At 37.4% G+C, this 27,167-nt stretch overlaps 1 protein-coding gene across 24 annotated transcripts in view; it reads left to right on the plus strand.

Moving 5' to 3' along the window:
- The window catches only part of GPHN (gephyrin), a 301,374-nt gene that overhangs the window by 115,101 nt on the left and 159,106 nt on the right, over positions 1 to 27,167 (plus strand). For all 24 annotated transcript variants that reach the window (XM_063331823.1, XM_063331826.1, XM_063331825.1 and 21 more), the window contains exon 3: positions 11,496 to 11,553. In XM_063331823.1, coding sequence (XP_063187893.1) covers positions 11,496 to 11,553 — 58 coding nt within the window. The remainder of the gene's footprint in view (positions 1 to 11,495; positions 11,554 to 27,167) is intronic.

Consider the following 27,167-nt stretch of genomic DNA (forward strand, 5'->3'; position numbering starts at 1 on the left):
CTGCCTTTTTTTGAACTTTCACAAGTCATTGGGGAAAATAAAATGATTGGGGAGAAAATGACGGTTTCTTACAGTGGTCTATTCATAAAGCCCAGGTATCTCTGTACACAAACTTCATATATATTTTTTTTTTTTTTTTGGATATCAGTGTCTGTGAGGGTCCTGTACTGTCCTCATGCTGTACCTGTTTGCAGGTAGAGTTGTGTTGACCATCTTTTATTTCCTTTCTGCATCATGGCTCTGGAAGTAGCGTGTGAAGTATTAGCAACGTTAGTATTGGTCATTTTAGTCATTTGTCTATCAATAGTCAGGTATTTAGACTTATAATTAATGTAAGGTGGTTCTAGGGGTACAGTGGAAGCAAAATCTATGGTGCTTAATCTTTTCCAGTGTAAATCTATGATCACAGTTAACATCAGCTATTTCAAATGCCTAAAACACGTTTAAGCTGTCTGTGGTATTTGCCAGTAGGATTCCAGGTTGAGCGTTTTTCAAGACTATTCTCCAGATCTATGAAACTGATTGTTAGTGAGAAAAGGGAGACCAACAAGGGCATGCTGGAAAATGGGAAGTCTGTACTGCTTTTAAAATTTTTTTAAAACCCGTGTGGAGTTGTCATTTCTGAATACACTGTTACATGGCAGAGACTTCTAGACTAAATTTCTGCTTTGGAAGAGATGCCCTCCTGTCACTTTTGCTTTTTTTATCTAGGCAAATTGCCTAGGACTCACTGACATGGAATAGGCATGACAGCAGGTAAGAAAGTTACGTGTTTTACAGAAATATAAACTCTGGTGTTCAGCTTACCTATTTTCATTGCTACTCACCTGTGCTGAAGCAGGAACTGAGGAAGAGATCAAATCTCTTCCTCATCTGTGTTCTTCAGCTTGGGGATGTCTGGAGGCATATGTTAAAAAAAAAATAATAAAAATCTTAAATTACTGTGAGGTGGGTTACTCTTCTTTCTAAATATCATACTTGTAGGAGGAGCAGTAATAAAGAAAAGAAGGACTTTGGCAAAATGGAACCATGTGGGAATGTTCTATTATTTTTACTTGTAAGAGAACATCATACAAAATAAATGGCAGGAGAACGTAGCTGATAATGACTTACAAGGTGACTGAAAGCCGCAAGGAGAAGTTAATAGTTGCATTTTGCCAATGGATTATGTTTGTGCAAGCCATTTAGAAATTAGAAGTAGTAATTTTTTTTAGGACCTGAATGGAACAAAATGCACAAATCCACATTTAGTCAAAGACTTCTTAAGTTGTCTAAGATCCTCATGTCCCCTGCCTACCATGTTTCTGAATATTGAAAGAGTCAGGTTGTAATGAGTTGTGACATCAATAGCAGAGACAATACATCAGTAGCTTTTAAATTCAACTAGAAACATTGTGTTGACATTTAAATGATCAGATGCAAACAAAAAAGGGAATGACAACTACAGAAAACAAAAATAAGAGTGCTGAGCAACCCTTATAGCTAATATTAAAAACAAAAATTTTTTCAATAACTTGAGTTTGAATGTTACAGAAGTATTTTACAAGTGGCTGTAAAGTATGGATGATGGCTTCAAAAAATAACTGGAAATCATCTAGAGTGGAGACAACTGAGAGACATGCAATAAAATCTCATTTTCAGCTTTGTCAATAATGTTATTTGTCTATAGAAAGTTCCTCCTAGGTATGAAGAGAGAGACTGCATTCTGGGACTGAACAGATGTTTTTCATTTATTTTTTTTCCCTTTCACATTCTGCAATACATAGCATACACTAAAAAAACCCCAGTTGACTCAGGTCACTATTTTGAGCACAATTTAGTTCTCCCATTTAGGCCACGCACAGCAATATATGTGTGTATATGCAAGCACACTGATGTACTAAGGAAAAAGGAAACCAACAGCTAATTTTGCCTCTGAATTTAACTTTTTAGAGAAATATAGACATAATAAGACTGCCATTAATCGCATACTGGATTGTATTCATACTTTATATCTTTCTGGAATGTAGTCGAGAAACATGAGACATTGGAGCTTTGGGAAGGTGAAGTATTGTGTGAACTAGTGTAGTAGCCCTTCTGGATGTCACTTGTCTCTTAGGATCCTCTATCATTCTTGTAATTTCAGAACTGTAGGATATATTTTTTTAAACAAATTATTTAAAAGTTCTGACAGTCTTCCGTAAGCCCTGTGCTTTAAATTGTAAAGAACCAATTTTATCTAGAATCTGGAATGATCATACTATTTCCACATATTCTTCACATTTTATTCTTCCCAAGTTTGAGTCGTCCTGCTCTCACCTTTAGTCCTTATTGGTATTTTTTGGAATGCAGAGGCTTTTGGGATGCCTTTTTGCCTGATCATGGAAATTATTCTGCTTTTTTCAATCTGTGGTCTGCAGTTCTTTCCAGCTTGTTCTCCAGCATCAGGATCCCTGTGTTTCCATTATTCCATATCTCAGCCAAACTTCCTCTATTTTTAAAATAAATATTTAATATTTATTAGGCTATTTATTATAGCACAAGTGTGCACGTGGACTTTTTCTGTCTAAGCATGCTTCACAAATGTGTGTCAAGCATGTGCACATGCTTGAGCATCTAAGAAATGGAAGGGAAAATATACACTAAAGTTATTGGGAAGAAAATTATGGTATTGTACTGGGGTGTGAAAAGCATAAACATTGTAAAAAGCCTGAAGGCTTCATGGTGGAGGGCCATATTTTTTAAATCCACTTGTTGTTGGATGCTAAAAGTCTGTGGGGGAGATGGCCAGTATTAATTTAGAAGAAAATAAACCTTACTGTTTCTAGTAGTTGTGGGTCAACTTATTCTCCTAGGAGGAATCGTCTTTTTCTTAATATTTCATTCAGATGATCTCTCTCCTATATTTGGGTAGAAGCAAATAGAGCTCAACGGAAATGATAGGAATGTCAGCAAAAATAACTTTATCCTCCTGTATAGGTTTCTAAAAGCTGTTATGGTAATTTACCAGTGGAATCTTTCATTTCCTGGCAGATCATTGCAATCCTTATCATATTGCCTAAATCCTTTAATTTGCAGTGCCTTCCAAGGTAGGCAAAAGGTCACTCTCAGGCACCCATAAAATTTGCTTTCAGTAGAGGTAGGTAAGGATTTTGTGACACGCAATTGCTAGCAATATATATGCAAATGCTCTGTATCTCTCCTAGGTAAGTATTTGCTGGAAAAAATGCAAATACATACTGTGCCCTACCACAGTATTTCCTATAGAAGAAATTAAGATCAACATTTATTATTGTCTTGTCCCTTACTATAAATACTTCTCTTCATACAGTGTTTTGAAGTCCTCAGTCTACCAACTGAATCCCAACATGGATATTAAATATATATTTCTTTGTCTAAATGGTGAGACTTCGACTGTTTTTGTGATAATGATTTTTGTCTGCTTCTGCATATTTTTTCCTCTCAGGAAATTTCAAATCTTGCTCATGTTGTTTAATGAGCTGGCTGGTCAAGCATCTGATGCCCCGGTGGGAACTTTCAAAGTCATTGAACACAGTTTTACTTAAATCTAGCTGACATTTCTGTCTGTTTGATTTAATGTATGATTTCCATAGTTAAATTACCAATCAGATGGAGCTTAGTACAATCATTCCCGTGCGCTATAAACATGCATGCGTCCCGCCCAGAAGTGAGCTTTTTGCTGTTGATCAACATGGCAAGACTGTTTTCAGATTCTCCTAGCATTTGGGAAGACTTTAAAAGTCAGTTTTAATTAGAAATAAAATTTTGAGCCTGTAATGAAATTTCTGAGTGCAGAATTAGTCTCTGGCATTCTCAACCCATTTCTGATGCAGCGCCTCTCTCTTTTGGTATAATCTGGTGTAACTAGGCCATTACAAACCATGAAACATTTGATGTAGTGTTCTGCATGCTACGTTGTCTGATGCAGTTAAATGTTAAAGTCCTAAAAAAGTTTTGATGTTATAAATATCCATAATGTTTGTATTTCATTCTGTTCAAAGATCTTAAAACATTTGTGTTCTTCATACCCTTGCTGTGAAACATACAAGTATTAATGACAGAACTTTTGAACAGTTATTAATGACTTTTTAGTGAAAATCAAAACTGAAATGGGATCATAGAATGGTTAGAGTTGGAAGGGACCTTAAAGATCATGTAGTTCCAACCCCCCTGCCATGGGCAGGGACACATTCTACTAGATCCAGTTGCTCAAAGCCCCATCCAAGCTGTCCTTGAACACCTCCAAGGATGGGGCATCCACAGCTTCTCTGGGCAACCAGTTGGAGTAGTTTTTGCTTTGCATTGAAATTCAGCATTCCTCCTACTTTTGTCCAGAAGGCACCTCTCTTCATGCTTAGAGTAAAAAAATAACAACATTGCACCACTGAAAATTCCATGTATTTTAATGGAATTTTATTCTATCTATTCTATCCTTTTCATAGAATCATAGAATGGTTTATATTGGAAGGTTCCTTAAAGGTTATCCAGACATCCTGGTCTCTAAATTGAAGAGACTTGGATTTGACAGATGGACCACTCGGTGGATAAGGAACTGGCTAGATCATTGCACTCAGAGTTGCAGTCAATGGCTTGATGTCCAAGTGGAACCCAGTGACAAGTGGTGTTCCTCAGGGGTTGGTACTGAGACCAGTGCTGTTCAACATCTTTATAGACATCTTTGGTGACATGGACAGTGGGATCGAGTGCATCCTCAGCAAGTTTGCCGATGACAACAAGCTGTGTGGTGCGGCTGACACACTGGAGGGAAGGGATGCCATCCAGAGGGACCTGGACAGGCTTGAGAGGTGGGCCCATGTGAACCTCATGAAGTTCAACCAGGTCAAATGCAAGGTCCTGCACCTGTGTCACGGCAATCCCATCGTATATAACCTGTCATATATAGGTGTGCCCCATGCACTGAGTTAAACTAAAGATATCCTCTAAGAAACTACGCTCAGCCCTGAACTGATGTGAGTTTTGATAACTATATTGAGGTGTATTTGAGTTCATATATTTTATGGCATAACAGTTCCAATTCCCCCCCCCCCAAAACATAAACAAATGATTCTGCTAAAAGGGGAGAGTAGCTCCTGGTCATGTGATTAGCAAATGATGTACATACGACCTCATCGCTAGTTTCTAACGTGTTGAGGACAAAAATCCTTGTTGCTTTCTTTCCCAATAACAGATTGTTGAGATGACAGTATTTTCCTACTGAGGGTGCCTGAAAAATTGGCCTCTTCCAATTTATTCTTGCTTTTCCTATGTTAAAGTTTAAAAAACAAAAAACAACTTTGGAGGGTGAAAGAAAGAAATAACATTTTTCTTCTCCTTAAAATGTTTTTATGTAGGTTTTTTTTTCTGTTTAGGAAAAAAAAAGGCAGAAAGCAGTGAAAACTGTGTTCTTATACTTTTGTTACTCTTAGTGATAAGGTAGGGAATAAAAATTGTTAAACATTGGGTTAGTTTATTTTCTGCCCCTCACCCACCTTTTTTTTTCATTTTTTGCATGTGCAATAAGTCTTTGCAACATGGTGAGGTGGAGGGAGAACCCTGTAATTTTGACATCTTAATCCCAGAGCTATTGTTCGTGAGACACAAACTGACAGCAGGGATGTCTGCAATCATTTTATTTGTGTGAGGTTTTTGAGCACAGCATGTTGAAGTTAGCCTGAAATATGGGGGGGCTGGGGGGTGTGTGTGTAAGTTTTCAAGAGTGTAATTATTGGATCCGTTAAACAAAAAAACAAACCACCTGAGCTGGGACTTCATCATGTAATTCTACACCTTAGAGTATGTAAAACTGTCTTCACGAAGCAGTTTGCAAGCTGTTTTGCACAATTCGTTGCTGGCATGTAGCCAGCGACAGGAGCTGCAGCCCAGCTTGCTCTAGCTGCCAGTGTTCTCTTGTGTAGGAAGTGAGCCCAAAATAGCATGTTCTTACTACCTCCCTTCAGGGTTCTTTAACAATTTCTCAAAGGTCAGTGGAAACTAGTATCATTTAAAGTGGCTTTGTGTCTGCATTTAATGTATGCTCTTAGAGGTGGTGGAGAACAAAGTTACTTTGAAATGCAATTCTGCAACCTCTTTCCCTGGAATACTCTGTGAAGTTTTAGCTGCATGTGAGAATCCAAGGCAAGATGATTTGCCGGTGTCTCACGGGTCAACATTAAGCTAGCCCAGTTGGGTATGCTAAAAACATTGCCTTGGTCAGTTTGCTCTGGCAGGAGTGGTATCGTAACATGTATTCATTCAGTAGCCTGCGGTAAAAGGAACGTCTCCTTAGAATTAGAAATAGCCAGTCTGGCTCCCAGTCATTTGATCTGCTCACAAGCATATTCTCTCTTGGATATTCTGCTTGGTTTATAAATCAGTCAAAAGGTAGAATATTCTGATGGTAGATAACAAATATATTTATGAGATGGATCTGGAAAAGAAATTAAGCAGAGGTTTTTGAGTTTTACTTTCATTTAAGGCTGAGGCAGAGTTTCACTGGGAGATTTCGTGACAGCTTGATATCATCTAGACAGAGTGATCTATCTGAAAAAAGATTAATGTTAATTAAAGTGGCATTGGAGAACTTCAGCAGATGACAGGAGCCAAGCTGGCTACAAGCTATTTTTAGAAAATTGACTTCATAGCATTCAGTATGACTCATTTATTAAGTTAACGGATGAATCAATAGCTCAGCTTCTTATGGCAGTCACCGAATGTGGAACTGGATATAAAGACTGGGTTCGTATCTTTGGTCAGAATTCAAATTATAAAAGCTGGCCAGTATTGATTCACTCCAGGTGCACAGGTGTCTTGCTCATGGTGTAGCTATGCGGTAATAATCCAGTGAGTCCGTCGGCACAGGCATATGTACGGGGTCACAGGGGAAGACCATTCAGAAGTCCAAGTTGCAACTATATGGAAAATAACATGGTGATAATTTTAACCTTAGATCCAGAATAAATGTTTTTAAAATGAGAAATTAAGTTGCTGTTTTAGATAGAGTATTGAAACATACAGCAAACAGATCATAAAAGGGTGACTTATTAAAATAACGGATAGTTTATCATTAACAGAATCGCAGTTTAGTTTTCTGGAAGTTTTTCTTCTCGAGTTCTCTTCCCATTTGGGCTGTGGTTCATTGTTTCTTGCCTCCATTTGAGCACAGTTCCTCCTGCTTTTTAACTTTCCTTAACTTGGATGAAGTTCAAGTTTTCCCTCTTCAGTGATATTCTGCTTTAATTTGTGAAATAGTAAAGCTTCCATCTGTTCCAGTACAACTGTATTGGCCTCGCTTCAGTTTATTTCCTATATTTCGCTAATTTCTTAGGTTGCTATAGAAACCTTGCTTTCAACATTCTCCTGAATCCGTTTTGTGAACTTCCTGTGAGCCCAGTGTATGCATTGTATGGCAACCTGAGATGCACCTTTTTCCCAAAACAGTTTCCCTAAAAGAGACACAAAGCTTCTATTCTTTCACAAACTCCTGTGCAAATAGTTGTATGGGATTTATTATTTCCTAATTGTTTTTATGGAATTTCTATCCCATCTTTTATGATTCTCCCTTCAAAGACCTCCACCAGTTTAACCCAATATAAGGTGTGGTTCTTCATTTTTATTGTGTTAGCTCTAATTACTAAATCTAGGAATAATTTTACTTCTCTTCTGCAAAAGGATTAGAGAACTGGGATGTCTGTAGTACATACAGACCTGATGAGACTGATGTCTATCGAAATTTGAATATGAATTGTGGGATCTTTCAGAGATTTTCAGTTACATATATATATGTGAAAAATTTAAGTTAACTAGTATTTTAAATAATTTCACTGTGAAATAATATGGCTTGCTATAGTGCGAAAATACTGCTGTTTGGAAGAGAGACTGTGCAGTAAGTCTTCTCTAGATGAAGTTTGTGACTGTCTTTTCAGCTTACTGGAAGTAGCTGTCTATATTTAGCTTTGCTCTTGGTTGATTGAGTATTTGTTCTGAGAGAAAATGACATTTATATTGTGTGATGCTGGATGTTGTGTTGTTCAACTGCAGAAAAATATAATAAAAACTAAAATGTGTGAAAGATGAAGAGTGAATCTGCACAAAAATTGAGACCCTTGTGACCTGAATTCTGGCCCTTCTAACAGGTTCTTTGCCGCATTATATTCTAGCGTACAAAGCCCACAAAAGTTAATGTGGACTCGGGTCCTTTGCAGGTCCTTTGATTCGCTGATTGGAGGTATTTGCTTCTTGAAATGCTGATCAAAAAGGTCAGTGTAAAACGTTCTAACAAAACCAACCTGCAGAGAGAGCTTGTTCCCAAGAAAATGAAAAAACTCTCTGCTGTGTGCAAGTCCTCTGTCACAGACTGTGTATCATCCTGTAGCTGAACTCATCTGTGTGTAATTGCCTGGTCTCTGTTCTTTCAGGTGCCGGGGATCAAAAATAACAAGCAAGCTTCAGGACAGGTCACAATTCATAGTGACACTTAAATGTAATTCAGAGAAATACTCAAGATACAAAGTTTTCCTTAAGTTGGGCATACCGATTCATGAATTGATTTTCAGTTTGCCCGGATTTTACTGTTCTTTCATCACAGTGTTTCTGTTTTGTTTTTTTTTTCTCAGTAACTTGCATGTGTGCGACATTGTGTAATCCCTGACACTGTGGGTTTACCTGACCGTGAGAGATCTGTAATAGCGATTTGATAACACCAAACGAAGTGCTTTCAGATTTCTTCGCAGAGTGTTTACCATGAGGTTGGAATGAACTGGGATTTATGATTTTTGAGAGGAGAGTATGCAGTGTGTTTCACTGGTTCTGCCTCTTAAGCTCATTTAGCGAGTTAATTGTAATGGCATAATATTTTGTGCATGAAATTGATGCTAATCAAGACATTTTGCCAGAAAAAAGGCAGACTGTTTTTTAATTTTATCTATGTGTTATTGTTAACTACTCACAGGCTTCCAAATAGGCAGCTTAAATCCTTTTTTGTCATAGATACCTTACTATATAGTAAAAAAAAAATTCTGTTCCTCACATATATCATACTTGGGACCAGTAGAAGAGTTCAGACTGCGTTAACTGGATCCTCCCAGAGTGCGTGATGGCTTTAAACGTCTGTAAAACTCAAAACCAAACTTTATACACGAAGTCAAATGTCTTTATTATGTCCTCTATAGTACCAGATTTAATTGGGAATCTACTGTTGTGGATCTCTCTTACAGGATTTATAAGATGGAGTGAAATCTAATGTTCTGAAATGTGTAGTAGTAGTATTGTGTGTGTGTGTGTGTGTGTATATATATATATATATAGTGTAGTGTTTCAATAGTGTAGTATTTCAAGCTAAAGATGACAGCATAGGATTGAAAATGTATTAAGATAGATATGGTGAGCTGGAGCTATAGGTGACAGATTGTTTATTTAAACAGTAACATAACTTTTAATGTAGCTTTCTCTTTCAAAAATGCAGAACTGTGATAACTGACACTTTCAATGACATTGTGCATGTGATTCAGTAAAGGAAAATGTCCAGTTCAGGAATGCGTAACTTAAAATGTGCTACCATTTGAACTGTAACTTGGCAGATTAAGAGTATATTAAACTCTTGACACAAAACTTTGCAAAAGTATTTGCAGAAAATGATGCTAATTAATGGTTTAAGCAAGCCAGAGGAGTTTACTGAATCAATTACTTTGATTTATGGAAGTTTTTTCTGATGTATTCCATGAAAAAGCTTAATAGTTGTGCCGAGGGTGGCCAATAAAGAACTCTACCAGGTGGAATTCCTGCTGGTGGAGTGCTGGCAGCAGAGGCTCTGTCCTCCCTTTCTGCTAGAGGACAGAAAGTCAATGAAGTTATTTTTTGGGTACTCCAGAGTGCAGACAAGAATTGATCTGAAAGAACTAAATAAAAAATATTTTCTTATGGACTTCCTTCCATTAGCAATAGGACTGGTCATGTGCAACGATAATACACACTGATCTGAGTCGTCTGGTATGATGAGGCAAACCTTCATCATGAAGTTAAAACCAAATTCTTATAGCTGGAAACACCATTTAAACAAAGGTTCAGATACAGTGAAGAATAAAAGCTCATGGTTGCACTTGCGTAGGCAAAAAAAGTTTCAGTTCTCTAGCTTTCAACTCCCTTGATGATTAACAGCAATGGAAGTTGTAGAGGAAATAGGAGAGAGCAATTGCTACACTCTAATTGTTCATGGTGAATTTGAATGCTGTAATGGCGGGACCTTGGCTCTACCTCGGAAATCATAGCTGATATTAATTGGAGCAGCGATGAACTTCAGACTTGACTTTTGCTATGCAGACTTCATCTTCTGTCGAAAGCCTTCAGAGCGTTCATTTCCGAGTGACTGACTTGTAGAGATGTGGAAAGGCAGGACTTATGGGGAAAATCTTAATGTATTTTCTGTGTTACTCTCTTCTCCCCTTTTTACGTTGAGTAAACTATATGTGTAGTAATTTCAAGATTGAATATAAGGAAATACGTCAGTATAGAAATGCTGACAATTTGAAGGAAAACATCCAATAATAGGGAGATAATACAAATACACATTTGATAGCTGTCTACTGCTTTACAATAAATATTTTCTTACATGATTTCCACTTCTGTAGGACCCAGAAAATGACTAGTGTTGCTGTGCAGAGCCAGCAGGGAGGTCATTCATGCAGTTATATTTTTAGGTCTGAATTGTCACTATCAATGATACTGCTTCGTGAAATAAAAGCCATGTCTGCATGTCTCTGGGGAAAATGTAATATTTACCACCATTTATAGTACAAGCTATTAATGCGTCTTTGGTATGTGAACTATTCTTTACCATAACCTTTGCAAGATACAGACAAGTAAATTCAGTAAGTTCAATGTGGAACAAACGCCCCTGTTTTTCTGTATCAGTGCCAGCTATTGCACATCACCCACTTTTCTTTACCAATCATGAAGTCCAGAGACTTTTCAAACATGGAAGCCATAGAGTCTGTGTGGTTTGTGAGGTCTGCATGCGCGTCCAATTAAAAAATTTCAGTTTCCAGAATTGCATTTGGTTGCATTTAAAACTGTATAGTAGCTTCGGAAATACTGAGCACAAAGCACATCAGGCTTCAAATATTTAAACTCACCCATATGACTTAGACAACAAACAAGAAATCATAGACTATGATGATTGATGGCCATTAATGTAAGGAATAACATCCTGGTGATGGTAACTCTGCTTAGTTGACCTGATTTCTGTGTTTTAGGGTGATGAAGGAAACCTTGTTTCTAACGTTTATGTTAATAACATGAAGGTTTTTCATTTGATAAAGAAAGGAAAGCTGTGGTTTTGCTGTTGCTTAGGGGCTTGGTGGGTTTTACCTCTAAATTGATAGGAGGGATATTTCTGTTTGGGAACGAGTCATGACACCATTAACATGCTGTGCTTTGTGTTACTGATTTTGAGAATATTTTTCTTCTTATTTCAGAGAATATTTTTCTTCTCCTGATTTCAGGTTGGGTGGGACTATATCTGCATACAAGATAGTGCCAGACGAAATAGAGGAAATCAAGGTACAGTACTGCTGCCTTTCAACACTGAATTTCTTTGCTTGGAGAATTACAGAAATGTTACATTAAAAAGCCATGTTCTTTCTTACTTTGAAGTGCACAAAGACTATATAGGATTTCTTTACTATCCTGTTCAATAAATTCTGAATATAGAAGACAAGAATTATTATTGATATTGATTATATAAAGTGATTACTTATCTGAAAATATATCTTAAACTAAAAATTAAAGGTAAAATTGAACTCTTATCCTTTCCAGGCATTTTAAGTCACTGTTTTAATTGATAAAATAGAATTTTTTGTAGGCATTCATCTTAGTGTATCCTTAAATGTACAAAATATTAAAAAGTATCTGTTGAAATCTTTGTTCTTCAGTGGAGTATAAGATGGGTATTAGGTGGGAATTTGGCCTAGATCTGGTATTGTGGTCTGCGTAGCTGGTTCTTTATTTGCTTGGTAGTCAATCAGTCTGACATATTGCTTGCTCATTATAATTACTTAACCCATTGTGCAGTTTCATATACTAATTTTCAACTGTGCAAAGGGAGTCAAGAGTAGTTTAAAATCTAGTAAAGGGAAGTGGTTGCGTAATCATCTGATCTAGACATGACTTTGCAGTGTGTAAAATTGTGAGGATTTATTCCTCCTCAATTAACATCAAACCCACTGTAAGCAAATACAGTGGCTGGCTGTATCTGCATCATTCAAAGCTATCACTCTGCTGTGTGCAAAATTCATTTCTCTCCTCTGAGATTCATGGACTCCTCTGTCCTGAATTGTCAAGAGGAGCATGATTTATTAGGGTAGATCCAATGTTTAGACTTTGATATTAGAAACAAAGAAGGTTTTCAGAACTTATTAGTGTTACGTAATATTTTCATGATGTTCAGAGAACTGCACCAAAATTATAAAACCAAAAATGACTAAACCCCTAAACCATAATATTTCTCCTTTAATATAAGAAATCCAAACCCGCTGACATTTTGCTGATGTTGAAGATGGAGAAAAAGAAGCTGATGTTTCTGGCTTCGTTGTGCAAACTGAGATCAGTGAACAAATTAAAATGGAATGCTGGGAAATGTGAAATAATTTTATTTTTAGGAACTTACTGTATTAGCCAAGATCAGTAGTCACAGGAATGTGTTTTTTCCCCTCACCTGCTAAGGAGGCCTGTTCTGATTTTTTGGCTCTTTCTCACTCAGATGGTGTTTAAGTGCTTGAGATCCTAGCAAACAGCAAAGGATGGGTTACTTATTGATCTCAGTTGTGCCAGCATTTAAGTGTGGAGGTAGGATTGTGGTGTTCTAAGTCACAGCTATTTAAAGTGTTTGGAAAAAAATCACCTCCTTTACTTGTGTCTGGTAGCTGTCTTGTCTTGTTCAGGTAATGGGGCTTTTTAGGTTGTGACTGAAGTCAGATGACCTCTCACACCTTGAATGATTGAACTTCTCAAGCTGTAATATAATCGGTGTTAGTCATGAAATAAGGCACTGCTGGAAGGTGCTAAGACACAGTAGCAGTGAGTATAATGGACAAATCTATATCGTATATGGAAGGGTATTCTTTTGTATTTTAGAATAGCAGCTGGCAGACGGGTAGACTGAGTATCCTTGCAGTAAATATAGGGGGAGTCTTAACTTCTGAAAGGTTCTTCAAGTGGATTTGAGTAGAAAAAGGAGAGGGGAGGAAATAAAAGAGAAAGCAAATGAGATTATTGGAGTGTTACTTCTAGAGAGGACAGAATCTTCTTCCATGCACAATAGTTCAGATTTATTTTGCCGCACAACTATCCCTCCCCTATTTAAACATGAAATATTAAGGGGTTTAATTTAATGAAATATGCAGAAAGAATAGCTCCGGTTTTGATATATGATTTAACTTGACAGGCTGTGGAGTGATATTCACAGGAGTTGGAATATTCATGTTTTCTGATAGTCCTCACAAAGTAAACTGCTTGCTTAAATGGCGAAGGAGGGTACTTTATCAGACAGAGAACAATAATTACTATGACAAATAAATAAGAAGTCTCTTTGACAGTGGTACCATATATTCTAGAAAAGGTGGTAGGTTAACCTCTTTTACAGGTCAAAATAATTTATGAGAAAAACAGATGTATTGATTTTTTTAATTCACGTAACTACATCTTAGGTAGAACACCATTGTAAGCAGAGACTCTATCTCTTAGTTAATGGAAGAGGAAAAGCTCTGTAAGCTGTAATATACTTGCCAGTTGAAAAATATCCTTAGAAGATTAATGAAATGCATGTTTCTAAATGTATTAGTAATTTCAAAAACAACCTGTATAATATATATTTATATATATGAGAAATTATTTGTCCATAATGCAATACTCAGCAAGTGTTAACATGTGTTTATAATGTTTCCTTTCTGGAGTGTTTATCCTTGCATCTGAGTGTGATTTTACTATGTGTATATATGTACTGTGAATCATATAGAATCATAGAATGTCTTGGGTTGGAAGGGACCTTTAAAGGTCATCTAGTCCAAGCCCCCTACAGTAAGCAGGGACATCTTTAACTAGATCAGATTGCTCAGAGCCTCATCAAGCCTGGCCTTATTTATGGTTTATGTATCTAGAATATTGCCTGAACATATGTGTGACTGTTCTTTGAATGAATGTATATGGTCAGTGTTGGGTATAATCGAAGCAGTGTATCCTGCTTACCAAAATTAAGTAGTGTCTGTAGTGCTTATAGGCATATGAATTAGAAGTATTTATGGCAGAAGCAAGAGCACGTGCCCTAACTACCCTCGTACATCTTACCAAGGTTGGGAATAATTGTGTGGAACCAATCACCATTATGGTTCCTCAGCATCTGCATCAGTCTGAAATGGCTGTAACTTGCCTTCCCTAGACTTCTAACATAAGTGCTTAGGTTCCCAAAGTGAGAGCACTCAACAAGTAACTATGTGAAGATACCATCACAGGTTTTTCCCCTGTAAACTTTTCTAGAAGGTAGAAACGTCTTCTGTCACAGGATCTTCAGGATCAATGCTTCCATAAAAGAAGCTTTCAGAGGAGGAAAACCTGAGTGAATGCATAAATGGATGTACTGCCATCTGCATTCCTGTCATTTCTTTACACTAGTTAAAGCAATGGCACTTCATTTTCAGTACTTGCTGGTTTTAAAGTACTGCAGGAACCAATGAAGACAGTAAATACAGGAATTACATGATACTTCTGAGAAAGTGTCACTGTTTTGACTTTCTCTAGTCTTCTATTCACATCAGAATAATTAATGCTGTAACCAAGTAGCTTTTCAAACTTGCAAAAACACCTTGCCAGATTTCAGTTTTGCTCCTCGTCCACTGTGATAGGATGTTGTGCCTAAAGGAGAGGTCTTCCAAGCCAAATAATTTCATGTACGTAGCAACTGGTGAGTGTGTCAGGCAACACTGTTTTTGAAGAACAATTTCTGATTGGAAATTACGGCTATTGCATTTGAGAGGAAAAGAATAGCAGCGAACTTAACATTTCTTTATTTCTAGTTAATGACATTCATGACTAAATACAATTTTGTTTACAATGTGAAGTTTGCCTCAAGAGTGAAGAGCAATTTATGACTAATACTGATGAGGGAAAGTTTGTGTGATGTGCCTGTAGATAATTTTATATGTCAACAGTAGCATCTTGTGGTTTATAATACCATGAGAGATGCTTTTTTTGATTGCAGCATTCTGTCATTAGAAAGGAAATATGTGTTGTTGTGAAGGACTCTTATTCTAGAGGAAGACTCTGTGAATGAGAAGACCACTTATTAACAGATTTCTAAAAAAATACTTGGTTTGCTAGGATTCGCAAGTCAACATCAGAAGAGAATTTAATTATTCTTTTTTTTTTTTTAAGTGCTTCCCCATATGCTTTTCATGTAGGCATATGCATGCATCTCAACATCTCAAGACCAGAAATGAATTTGGCAGCAGGTGTTCAATTCACAAAAGTAATATGCATGAGAAAGACATTGCCATTGTATTTCATTCCTATAAATACTTGTGATACGAGACAGATATTCCAGTGTAGAGAACAAGGTTAAATGCTTACCTCTTCTGGTAGTTAATTTTAAGAAATCTTGTTAGAAATTTTTCTTAGTACTGGTTGTAAATTTCTAAATTTAGATGTAAAGCAGTTCTGGAGGAAGACAAGAATTTTTTTTTAGTTCCATTATCCACCCTTTCACACAGACATATGCTTTATGCTCCTCAAAGAACGCTTGTAATTCTTCTATAGACACTCTTTAAATGAAAGCACATATGCATAAAGTATTAAAGGCTGCATTTAAGTCTACCTTTCCCCCTGAATATTGACAGGATAGCTCTCTTTTTTTTCTTTAGAAGTATGTGTTCACTTAATAGTTTAATATATGAAAATCCTTTTCATGAATAGCTGAAAGAAGTTCCTGTCAGATTGTCTTTGGTGTGTAAGGCAACAGACTCCAGTGGTAAAAGATCCAAGAGTAGAAAATTATAAAAAAATGTGTGACAGAGGGTCGTAGCCAGAAGGGAAATTCGAAACACTGTGTCTTCTTAGAAGTCAGTTGCTCTACGTGACTTAGGAATGCATGAGATTTTTATTTATCCACACAATCATATTTAGGAATGTCTTATGGACAAAGTAAATGATTTCAGTATAAGTGAGCTTCATTTCAGAGCAAAGCTGGACTCCCATCAAAAATATGCATCAGTCTATTCTGAGACTTTCTCTGAGATCATCTGGTTTGTAGGCCTTGTGGTGTCATATGCCTACATAATACTGTATGCCAAAATCTCTCCTTTATGCCAGTAGGGGTAACTCATGCAGCCTCTGTGTGCAGCCAAGAGACACTGGCTTTGATCCTTCGAAGCATTTTCATTTTTATCAATGCATGGAAAAAATAAGTAGCAATTTGTCAGCAAGTGCCAGTTTATAGTCCAGTATCAAAAAAACATAAGTGAAAGAAAGGTGGTCATTAGGACTGTGGTGGATAGTCCATGAGAACAGAGTTGTGGTTCAAAATACTCAGACTTAACAAAACTGGTTTAGTATCTCAATAGTGGGCAGTAGAGCATTTAAATATTTCCTACATCTTATACAGAATCAACAATACGTTATGTAAACAAGGAGATGTGCTGTAATCCCATTTTTTTAATAGGAAGTCCTGGATCTGGTTTATTTCATTGTTGTATTGATGTTCATCTGCTAAGTGTATCAACATTTGCCAAGGGTCTCCACAAAATGTTTCCCCAAGGTTTGTGATGGGAGGCATCACGATTTGGTGGCAATGCTGAGATTATTGCTCTGTGTATCTGTTTGGATCCAGCACAAACAAAAAATAGATTTCCCTCCAGTGACCTTTCAGAATAAGAGTTTTTTGAAGTGGCCCAAGCTGTTTAAAGTGTGCGATCCCACCAATCCCATTACTGAGAAATGCAAAGCACCAAGAAGCTTTACTCTTAACCTTTCAGGAGGGACAATTCTGTTTCTCAATTTTTCTGCCAGTGTTTTCCTTCTTCTACCTCTCAGATTAGACTTGCAAACTCATGGCACAAGAGTTGTTACTGAGTAGCCTGACATAAAAGGATATTGTCAATTGAATGTCTAATGACTGTTAATGAGTAGTACCTCCATAGACTCCAAAGCTCACAGATACAAGTTGAAAAAGCATTAAAGGCAATGTGTGATGGTCACATGTGTTTTTTCCATGATGAGATTAGTAGTCATGCTGGACTTTGTGTTGGCTAGTACTGAGAGCTTGTCTTTTAACTCTCTTAACACGCAGTGAGAGTCTGACCCTCCAGTGGACAGTTTCATTGTGCTCCTGCAGCCAGGAAACAAAGGTTTCTAAAAGGATTTGCAAGTGTCCCAACCAGTAACAAAAAATAGACACTCTTCAGAGATTTCAGTTTAGTGTATGAAACTTGTGATAAACTTCCAGATTTGGATCTCCTACTTAGTTCTTACGTTTCCGTAAAGGAGACTTTCTTGTGACCGTAAATCAAGCTAGGACAATTGAGAAGCGTGTGATACATTACAGTAGAACAACTTTAAGTCTCATCATAGTTCCCTATAATTAAAGTTTACCTGATATACACACAGATTTCTTCCCAAGTTAATTTCTAAATCCTGCATGAGCAGAGTCAATCACTGATCAGGATTCTTTTTCAAGCTACATATGAATCACAGAAATGTAAATGACATTGTTTAGATGACAGAAAGAATTTTGAGTTTTTACTTGCTGTATTAATCCTTAAATGATCTTACAAAGTTTTGTTGTTTCCATGCTGGACAGAATGAAAGGTTTGTGTGTGAGATGTGACGAAATCGTGAAAAACATTATAAAAAATTACTTTCCTTTAATTGTTTTTCCGTGTGTATATGCATTCATGCTATAAGCACATATATAGAGTCACTTGGGCTAGAGATTTACACCCCTTGCAGTACTGATAATGTGCTTTTAGCTCTTTCTCCACCCGTGCCATGCATTTGTGCTCCATTCTTTTAGTTCTTGCCAACAACTGATTATTTATATTATATTGTATCATATTACATCATTGCTTCTAGTTGACTGTGATTTCATTATCTGTTGTGTTATATCAGTTTTTCTTCTCATTAGTCTTTTGTTGTTTTAAGTTAGTTTTCTTCTAAAACTGATTTTTTGTCTTTTTCTGGAAAGCTCAGTCTGTATTACACTAGGTTCTGGCTTAGAATCTGGAGGTTTGATGCCAAGCCTGGCTTTGTAAGCCTGAACCACTGCCCAGGCACACTCACAATAGTGAAATATGAGTGTTTCGTAAGAATGCCTTTTCTATTGTGCGATAATTTTTCCCCACCTATGAAGCCAGCAGTTGTTGTGGATATCTGTTTTGACTCTTGGATTGTTTATGCTCTGATAGGTTTAAGACCCATTTTGCCTGAAGGACATGAGTGTTCTCCATGCTATAGCTGTGGCTATCGGTATCTCGAGTTTTGTATAGAAACTCCTTCGGGAGTACTCACTGAAGGGACTTTTCATCTGTTTCTCTCATCTTCTGTGGATGGTGGGTACTCACTGCAATCGCAGACCTCTCAACCAAAAAAAATCTGTACAAAAAGAATGTAAAATGAGAGATGGCCAAAGTGTCTGTATCACTGTTCCCTGATTATTGGACAACGGGATTCAGCCCTGCCTTTGTGGAAGTTCCCTGGCATTTCATGGTATTTCTTTTAGGCAGTTGCTGCCATTAGCAGTATTACAGACATACTCCATTTTTCCTCTCTGCCTTGCAGTTCTACACTGTTTTGAGAGATGTGCATGATGTAAACCAAGCAACTGGGGTGGGGGAAGGAGGGCGTCCACTCTTTTTGACATCTGTCACTGAAAAGGTCGATTGATTTGGAAGATTTTTTGATTTGGAAGAGATGCTGGCAAGTATCTGGGGTGGCACAAATTTCTTTACATCTGTTAGTGATCAAACTCTGATCACTATTAGGACCGCTGAGTGTATCACAAGGACTCCTCTGCTTTCCTGGCAAGAACATCAAATGGCTAGATGCTCTGGACGAAAAAGTATACTCACTAACTTTCCACATGAAAGTAGGAATTATCACGTCTTGTTTTTCTGCTCTCTTCCGTCTTATGTTTCATAGGCTCTGTGGCCTCAGAGACTGCGTGGCTCCAGAAATGACAGAGGAGACCACCTCACCAAGCTACTTTCCTCTTAAAAGCTGTCTTGAATATAGAAGATGCTGAAGCATTGTTAGTAATTCCTGTTCTAGTGTGAGAAGGATTTAAACTAATGCATTTTATATTTTATTGGGAAATTTGGTCTTACGAACATCCAAAAGAAGTTTAGCCTGTGTTTTGCAAATTGTGGAATAGTGCAGCATGGGGAAGGGCAGGAAGATAGTGCATCCATTTAAGTTGAAATGCCATGGCAATGACATAAAATCATTTTAGTAATATTATTATTTACTTTCCAAAGCAAAGAAAATAGTTCTGTAGTTCTCCTGCAGAGACAGAAGAGTCTATAGGATGAAAAGAGAAAAATAGCTGAAAGTTAGTTTACAAGACAAACCAGTATATTGTTGATCTTTCAAGCTTTTCTGGTTACCCAGCATTTAAGCATTCTCAGTGCTGTTGCCCTTAGAAGAGGAGATTAATGTGTATCAGATTTTTTCATTACCACAGTCCTGTTTGCCTATTAAATCTTCCTTCGCTAAATAGATTAGAAACAAACAACAAGAGATTTCAAATCTCTTGTTTTCCAGTGTAAAAAAATATCTCTGCTTCTCTCTGTGGCCATGGTAACCAATTTTTCTCTGAATTCCTTCTGGCTTGCTTTCATTTTCCATTTTTGCTAACTACATATTTCAGTAGCAGTCATCACCTGAAACATAGTTAGGTCTTGCGGCATTTTCTTACTTGCTCTAACACAGTTCTTTTGCTTTTCATCTGACCTGGTATACTGGGCAATGTTTTCAGTGGCTTCCGTTCTCACTGGAAAAGTCAGTTCTTAAATGGAATCTCACTTAGCCTGAATGAGAGGAGAAAACATAGCTCAGCTTCATTGAGCAGCAAATAGCTTTTGACAAGTATATAAGTAAATCGAGTTTATATAAAAGCCCTAATTATTTTCCATGTGACCTGTTACATTAAGGGGTTTTTTGGTTATATTTATCCTATAAGAATGTATTCTGGTGACTCTTTTTTGAAATCTGTGAAGGAAATTTTGTGTTGCCCTATCATAACTGATAATGTCATAATTGGTTAGGGGCTTAACTGAGTTTGAGGGAGATCTACAGTATGATCTTCTCTTGTGGTAAATAGATTTCTGAGAGCTCTTTCTTTTTTTGATTGTCAAAATAGATGAATACTGGTACTGTGTATATATAGGGAAAAAAGGAGATCAGCTGAGTTTTTTTTAAAAACCTTCAGGTTCTACAGCTGTTTACAGGTAGTGTCACAGTGAATTACAAAATTATTATTTGTAGAGAAATTAAGTATAACTGCAAATAAGGACACTGAAATAATGAGTGATTGAGTGACAAATGATCTGATGAAATTCAGTGGAGGTAAATGTTAAGTAATGTGTACGGGAGGTGTGAAAGAATCCTAAATTTGCATATAAAATAGAGGGCTCTAATTTGACTGTTGTGATCCAAGAATGAGGTCTGAGAAGTGTTCAGGAGCAACTGAAGGGGAGGCAGGGGTGAGACTATGAGGAATTATTACAAAAGGAACCAAGACCAGAATGCAAGACCTTTTCTGTTATGTGTGAGCCTCCGGTGCCCCACCATATACAGTGGTGTGTGAAGGGCTGATTCTCTAATCACAGAAATGACACAGTAGGACTGAAAAAGATTTAGAGTCAGATTATAAAAATTATCTAATTTATAGAAGCACTGCCATAGGAAGAAGAGATAAAGAGACTGAGACAGAAACATCCACAGGTGGCACATTTGGTTGCATTTCAGCAACACTCTTCCTTATTTCTGCAGCACTTTTAAAATTACCTCTCATGCTTAATTTATGCAAATTGTAAGACTGCCTGAAAGCAGGTAGTAAGGCTTTGACTGTGTCTTCTATTGGTTGATAACCTAGTGATTGTAAGTGGGGGTGGGGGGGGAAGCCGCAAGAGAAGAAAAAGAAGGGAGTTCCTAGTAACAGAAAGCATTCACTTAAAACTGCTGAAGCTGAAACCTTATCTGGTTATACCACAGCAGTCATCTCTTCATCAGGAACCGGTTCAATCAATAGTATTTTTCTGAAAAAGATTTGTAACTGCAGATCAATCTGCTAAAATAGTGTAGTTTATTTTGCTTTCATAGTATGTTTTCTATCTAGATGCTTTTTTATGTTGTGTTTTAATGGCTTGATTGCAAAAACACAGTAGGAAGACAGCAAAACTACATATGCCTTCCTGTGATATGCAAGTTTGTAAACTGTATTAATAGAGTGATGCTTAGCACTTACACCTAATTAAACTTCTCTGATAATTAGAATTTTATGTGGTGCCCTAATCCTATTAGTTACCCTGTCATATGTAAGGTGTATTGTCTAAAACAGAATAGGAAACATGAAATGTTTTTAACAGAAAACCAACCAAAAACTTCCTTCAAGGAAATATCATAAAGGAGTGTTGTAAAACAGTATTAACAAACATGTTGAACCATGTGGCTAAAGGCATTTTGTTTGCTCAGATGCTTTTTTTTATCTGATGCACAGATTCATCTAGATGAGATTTCGTGCTGATGAGCTGTGTCTGAGCACAGATGTAAAATGGAAAGTTTTAAGCAGATTCTATATTTTATTGAGTATGTTGGGTAAGTGGCTCATCTCATCTCTAACAGTGCATAGAACTGGATTGTTGGCTTAACTGGTGTCCTCAAGGCTTCCACAAATGGACGTCTTCTAGCTAAACAAAATCAGAGCAAAGCATGTGGAGACAATGTTAAAAATGCCTTCCTTAGCCCTAGCCACCACATGCTTCGTGCCAAGAACTGAACATTTATCTCGAACCATGTCTATGTTAGCAAGTCATGCAAACCAATAGAATGTATCTAACTATAAAGTAAAGCATTTGGTGTTGGAGATCCAGCATCCGCATTGTACGTTCTTTGATATGTTTTATTTCAAACTACTTCTAGTATGATTCTGTGAACTTTATGCCTGTTAACAGCTGGAGCGGATTACATGTGCTCCTGAAGTCTATCTTCCAAATAAGTTTTATCTGAAAGGATGCCAATTCATATCCTTAAAGATATGAACTTTGTGATACGAACCAAAGTCTGGTAAGCAGAGAGCTGTCAAAAGTGCACTGCTGTTTTGAACAAACAGGCTATGGTAGAGGTGTCCCCAGCCTCCAGCATATATATTCTCATACCACAATATATCAAGGTTACAATTAATGTGAAATTCATAAAATAGTACCATCATTACCAGTGAAACACTGTTGTCTGAGCTAAGAATTTATAGAGTGCCCAGCCATACTGACAGATTATTAAAAAAAACCCCAGATGGTCCAGACCAGTGGTCTCCAAACTTTTGGTCGTGTACCCCATCAGTAAAAAGATTTTGAGCATGCGCCCCCCAATATAAGTATATTCTAATATTTTCTCCCTGCACCCCAGTGGATCATAGAATCATTTAGGTTGGAAAAGGCCTTTAAGATCATTGAGTCTAACCGTAATCTTAACACTACCATGTCCACCACTAAACCACATTCCTAAGTGCCACACCTACACATCTTTTAAATACCTCCAGAGACAGGGACTCAACCACTTTCCCAGGCAGCCTGTTCTAATGCTTGACAACCCTTTCAGTGGAGAAATTTTTCCTAATATCCATCCTAAACCTCCCCTGGCACAACATGAGGCCGTTTCCTCACATAGAATCATAGAATCATAGAATTGTTGAGGTTGGAAGGGACCTTTAAGATCATCGAGTCCAACCTTTAGCCTACCCTGACAAGAGCCACTTCTAAACCATGTCCCTCAGTGCCCCATCTACCCTTTTTTTAAACACCTCCAGAGATGGTGAATCCACCACCTCCCTGGGCAGCCTATTCCAATGTTTAATAACCCTCTCAGTGAAAAAATGTCTCCTAATATCCAATCTAAACCTCCCCTGATGTAACTTGAACCCGTTTCCCCTCGTCCTATCGCTTGTCACCAGGGAGAAGAGGTCAGCCCCCATCTCTCTACAACCTCCTTTCAGGTAGTTGTAGAGGGTGATAAGGTCTCCCCTCAGCCTCCTCTTCTCCAGGCTAAACAACCCCAGCACCCTCAGTCGTTCTTCATAAGGTTTGTCCTCCAGGCCCCTCACCAGCTTTGTAGCCCTTCTCTGGACACGCTCCAACACCTCAATGTCCCTCTTGTAGCGAGGGGCCCAAAACTGAACGCAGTACTCGAGGTGGGGCCTCACCAGTGCCGAGTACAGGGGGATGATCACTGCCCTAGTCCGGCTCACCACACTATTCCTGATACAGGCTAGGATGCTGTTGGCCTTCTTGGCCACCTGGGCACACTGCTGGCTCATATTCAGCCGTCTGTCAACCAACACTCCCAAGTCCTTTTCTGTCGGGCTGCTTTCAAGCCATTCTGCCCCAATCCTGTAGCGCTGCATGGGGTTGTTGTGACCCAAGTGCAGGACCCGGCACTTGGCCTTGTTGAACCACATACCATTGGTCTCAGCCCATCGGTCCAGCCTGTCCAGATCCCTCTGCAGAGCCAACCTACCCTCAAGCAGATCAACACGCCCGCCCACTTTAGTGTCATCTGCGAACTTACTGAGGGTGCATTCGATCCCTTCATCCAGATCATTGATAAAGATATTAAAGAGAACCGGCCCCAGCACCGAACCCTGGGGGACACCACTTGTGACCGGACACCAACTGGATTTAACTCCATTTACCACCACTCTCTGGGCACGGCCATCCAGCCAGTTTTTTACCCAGCGAAGAGTACACCTGTCCAGGCCATGAGCAGCCAGTTTCTCCAGGAGAATGCTGTGGGAAACAGTGTCAAAAGCTTTGCAAAAATCCAAGTAGATAACATCCACAGCTTTTCCCTCAAACAGTTTTAAGTAAGAAAGCCCAGCATATATGTTAACAGGCTGAAAAGAATTCTGCCCCTGAAGTCTGCTTCTGTAACACGAGCACACAGGAGAAAAAAGCTTTCCCCAGAGCTTTCTCCATTTTTTTCTGAGATAAAAAGTTTTACTGTGTTAATTTGCATTGTTGTTTATTTTGTGTGAGCCATAGTTTATGGAACTATTTCTTTGCACGGCTGTTCCATAAGGCAGGTAAGAAGCGATGCCACAGGGTGAGGAGAAGACAAACATGAGTGCAGGGTGCAGGTGTTGCCTGAATGAAGTGGGTCCATCTTGGGTGCAGGCATCAGATTCCTAAGGAAGTGGGATCGATATGGACTCTCAGAGATCTATGGTTGTAACAACAGCCATTTATTTTTGCCATGGTGTGTGGAGACAACACTGATTATGTATTTGATGGGACAACAGTAGTATTATATATTTGGATGCAAGATTAAGTAGTTTGCTAAACGATATTTTGATATTACAATACACATAATGTCATTTTCTGGGCTGAAGTCACTGTATTTGCTATTCTGGAATATCTTTGAGCTCCCCGTGGAAGTGTTTCCTAGCATGAATTCTTTTCAAGATAAACAGTGATATAAGATTAAAGTTTAATGTTTCTGTTCTTCATTATCCCTGTAGTTTTGATATGTTCTTTTTCTGGAAGCCCCCATGATAAAATAGCTAGCATTTTGATTTTATGTACTGTAACACTGTTTCTGTACCTTTCAGTTATAGTAGGATTTCACAAATGATGTGACTTAATTGTCCTCAGCAAAATGTAAAAGGGAGAGAATGCCACCGAATCATCAGAGTTCAGTAAAGGTGCATTGGTTGCAGAATTTTACTTTTTAAAATATTCTCTTATAAAAAATAGACAAGGATTTCTAGAACTGTTCTGTCAGAAACGTTTGTGTTCAATTTCATCTGCCTAATCGTTCTGACAAGATTAGGTGGAATGTTAAGACTGCAAAGGTAACACATATATTCACTTTCACCTTTTCTGCATAGACTGACATTTCTGTTTTCTCTTATTATTTATCATCTGCATTGTTACTGTTGTTATGCTCTATCAAAATAGCCTTGTATTTTAAAATTGCAAATATTGTAACAGTTTCACTGTGTTGCTCCAGTAGTATAACGACAGAAACATCTCTATTAACAAATAGACTGATCCCCTATGGAAACTGATGCTGCTTAGTCCTGTGATTTTAAAGGGTTCTTCTGCATTCTTACCAGTGAAGTGGTCTTGGTAGTTGAACATAATTTAAAATGAGGATTACCTAACATATATCATTCTTGAAAATGAAACTATGTATCTGACGATAGCTTATGAAGAGAAGAGCTTAACATTAAGATCTTTTAAAATTCTTGTCCTTCTTTGATAAAACAGAAATCAACCATTCTTTATGTGCTTGAAACAAGGAATGTGTTTAATATTTTAATAAAAATTTTCAGGGAATAATGCTGTATAAAAAAGGCATTGTGTAAAAAATAAAGTTGAGTGTTATTTGGGACGCTGAAGCTAACAGTTTAGTTTTACAGAGTACCTTGAGGATGTAAAAGACAACAGACAATTATCCTCAGGCTGGTTTTAGGAAAGTTTAAAGTTTAAACTCAGGGAACTGTAAAGAACTGCTTTACATACAAAAGCTCTGAATGATTCTGTAGGTGAGAAAATGAAAGGGATGGTTGTGTTTCAAAAATGAAAAAATGGATGTTTGTGAAGTATTATGCTCTAAGTGTAATTAAAGCTTTCACATGCACAATGTCCTCAGTGAGTTGACTTCTGAGAGACCCAGCAAAAGAAATAAGCAATAGAAATGCAATGATAAAGGGAAATTATGAGGGTTTCTGTGATTAAGTCTTTTCTGCAGACCTAACTGTGGAAAGCACTTAGTGCGCACATTCTGACTGTTCAGACAATAGTTGATGTACAGGCATGAAGCTTTAATCATAATGGCACGGTTCCCTACATTTCCCGTTTTGCTTTAAGTAAAACAACTGAGACACACCTCATGTATTTGGGTACCCAAGCACTTTTACAATGTATTTTTATATTTAAATACTTTATATGAAGTAACATATGCATTTTAACATAGTATTTGTATGTGTTCTGTATATTTTGTATTTCAATATTTTTTTTATACAATTTCAGTACCTTAAACTCTTTAAAAAACAATCCTATATTTGGACAAATAATATTTTAGCAGGGACATAGCCTTAACAACAGTAAAAACTGAGCTAATTATGTTTCAGTTCATCTAAAACCATGGCAATCTCACAATATACAAACTAAAATCAAAGGAGAAATAAAGGGGTTCCTCTGTGGTGGAATAAGTAGCTAATTTCAAACTAGCTTTTATTGAAAAGATTTTTAAATTCACTCTGCTAGATTTCTACCAATGGAAACAATACCGGACACTTTTGAGCACTTAAAATGCCTTCTGAGGATGGCTAAATAATAGGGAAAGAAAACCAAAGGAAATACTCTTTTTAACTATCCTTATATTTATCTATTTTGAGTATGTTTGGAACGAACACGTGATCAACTATCTTCAACTTTTATCCCTTTCTGTGGTCTTAATTAAGAATCTCTTCTATCATCAACAGTGCTTGCATGAGTCTTCAAAATTAACAAATTGGGCACAAGTTTTTCTCTGACTGCACACTTAATGTACTTCACCTAAGTCTCTTCAACTCATAGGTTTCAAAATCAGGAATAAGATGCAATGCATCAAGCTCACTGACAAATATTATCCAAATAGAGAGTTTATTTTACACACAGGATGGATAATAGCTTACCAATGCTAATAAAAAATAAAAATAACAAAATCAATTTAAATTTGAAGCTGTGGTATAAACGATCTTTCTGCTGTCCCTTCTAGGAAAGGTTAATTTAAAATGGTTCTCAAGATTGTCGCCATTTCTCTTATACAAAACTCCCCATGAAAATCTGATTTACCTGTCTCCTCCCTCTTAGATTATCTGCAGGGAACTGAAGGCAACATCCAAAGTACAGAGTCTGCAAAAGAATTAAACATTT

Source organism: Chroicocephalus ridibundus, chromosome 4 (assembly GCF_963924245.1).
Source record: "Chroicocephalus ridibundus chromosome 4, bChrRid1.1, whole genome shotgun sequence".
NCBI lineage: Eukaryota > Metazoa > Chordata > Aves > Charadriiformes > Laridae > Chroicocephalus > Chroicocephalus ridibundus.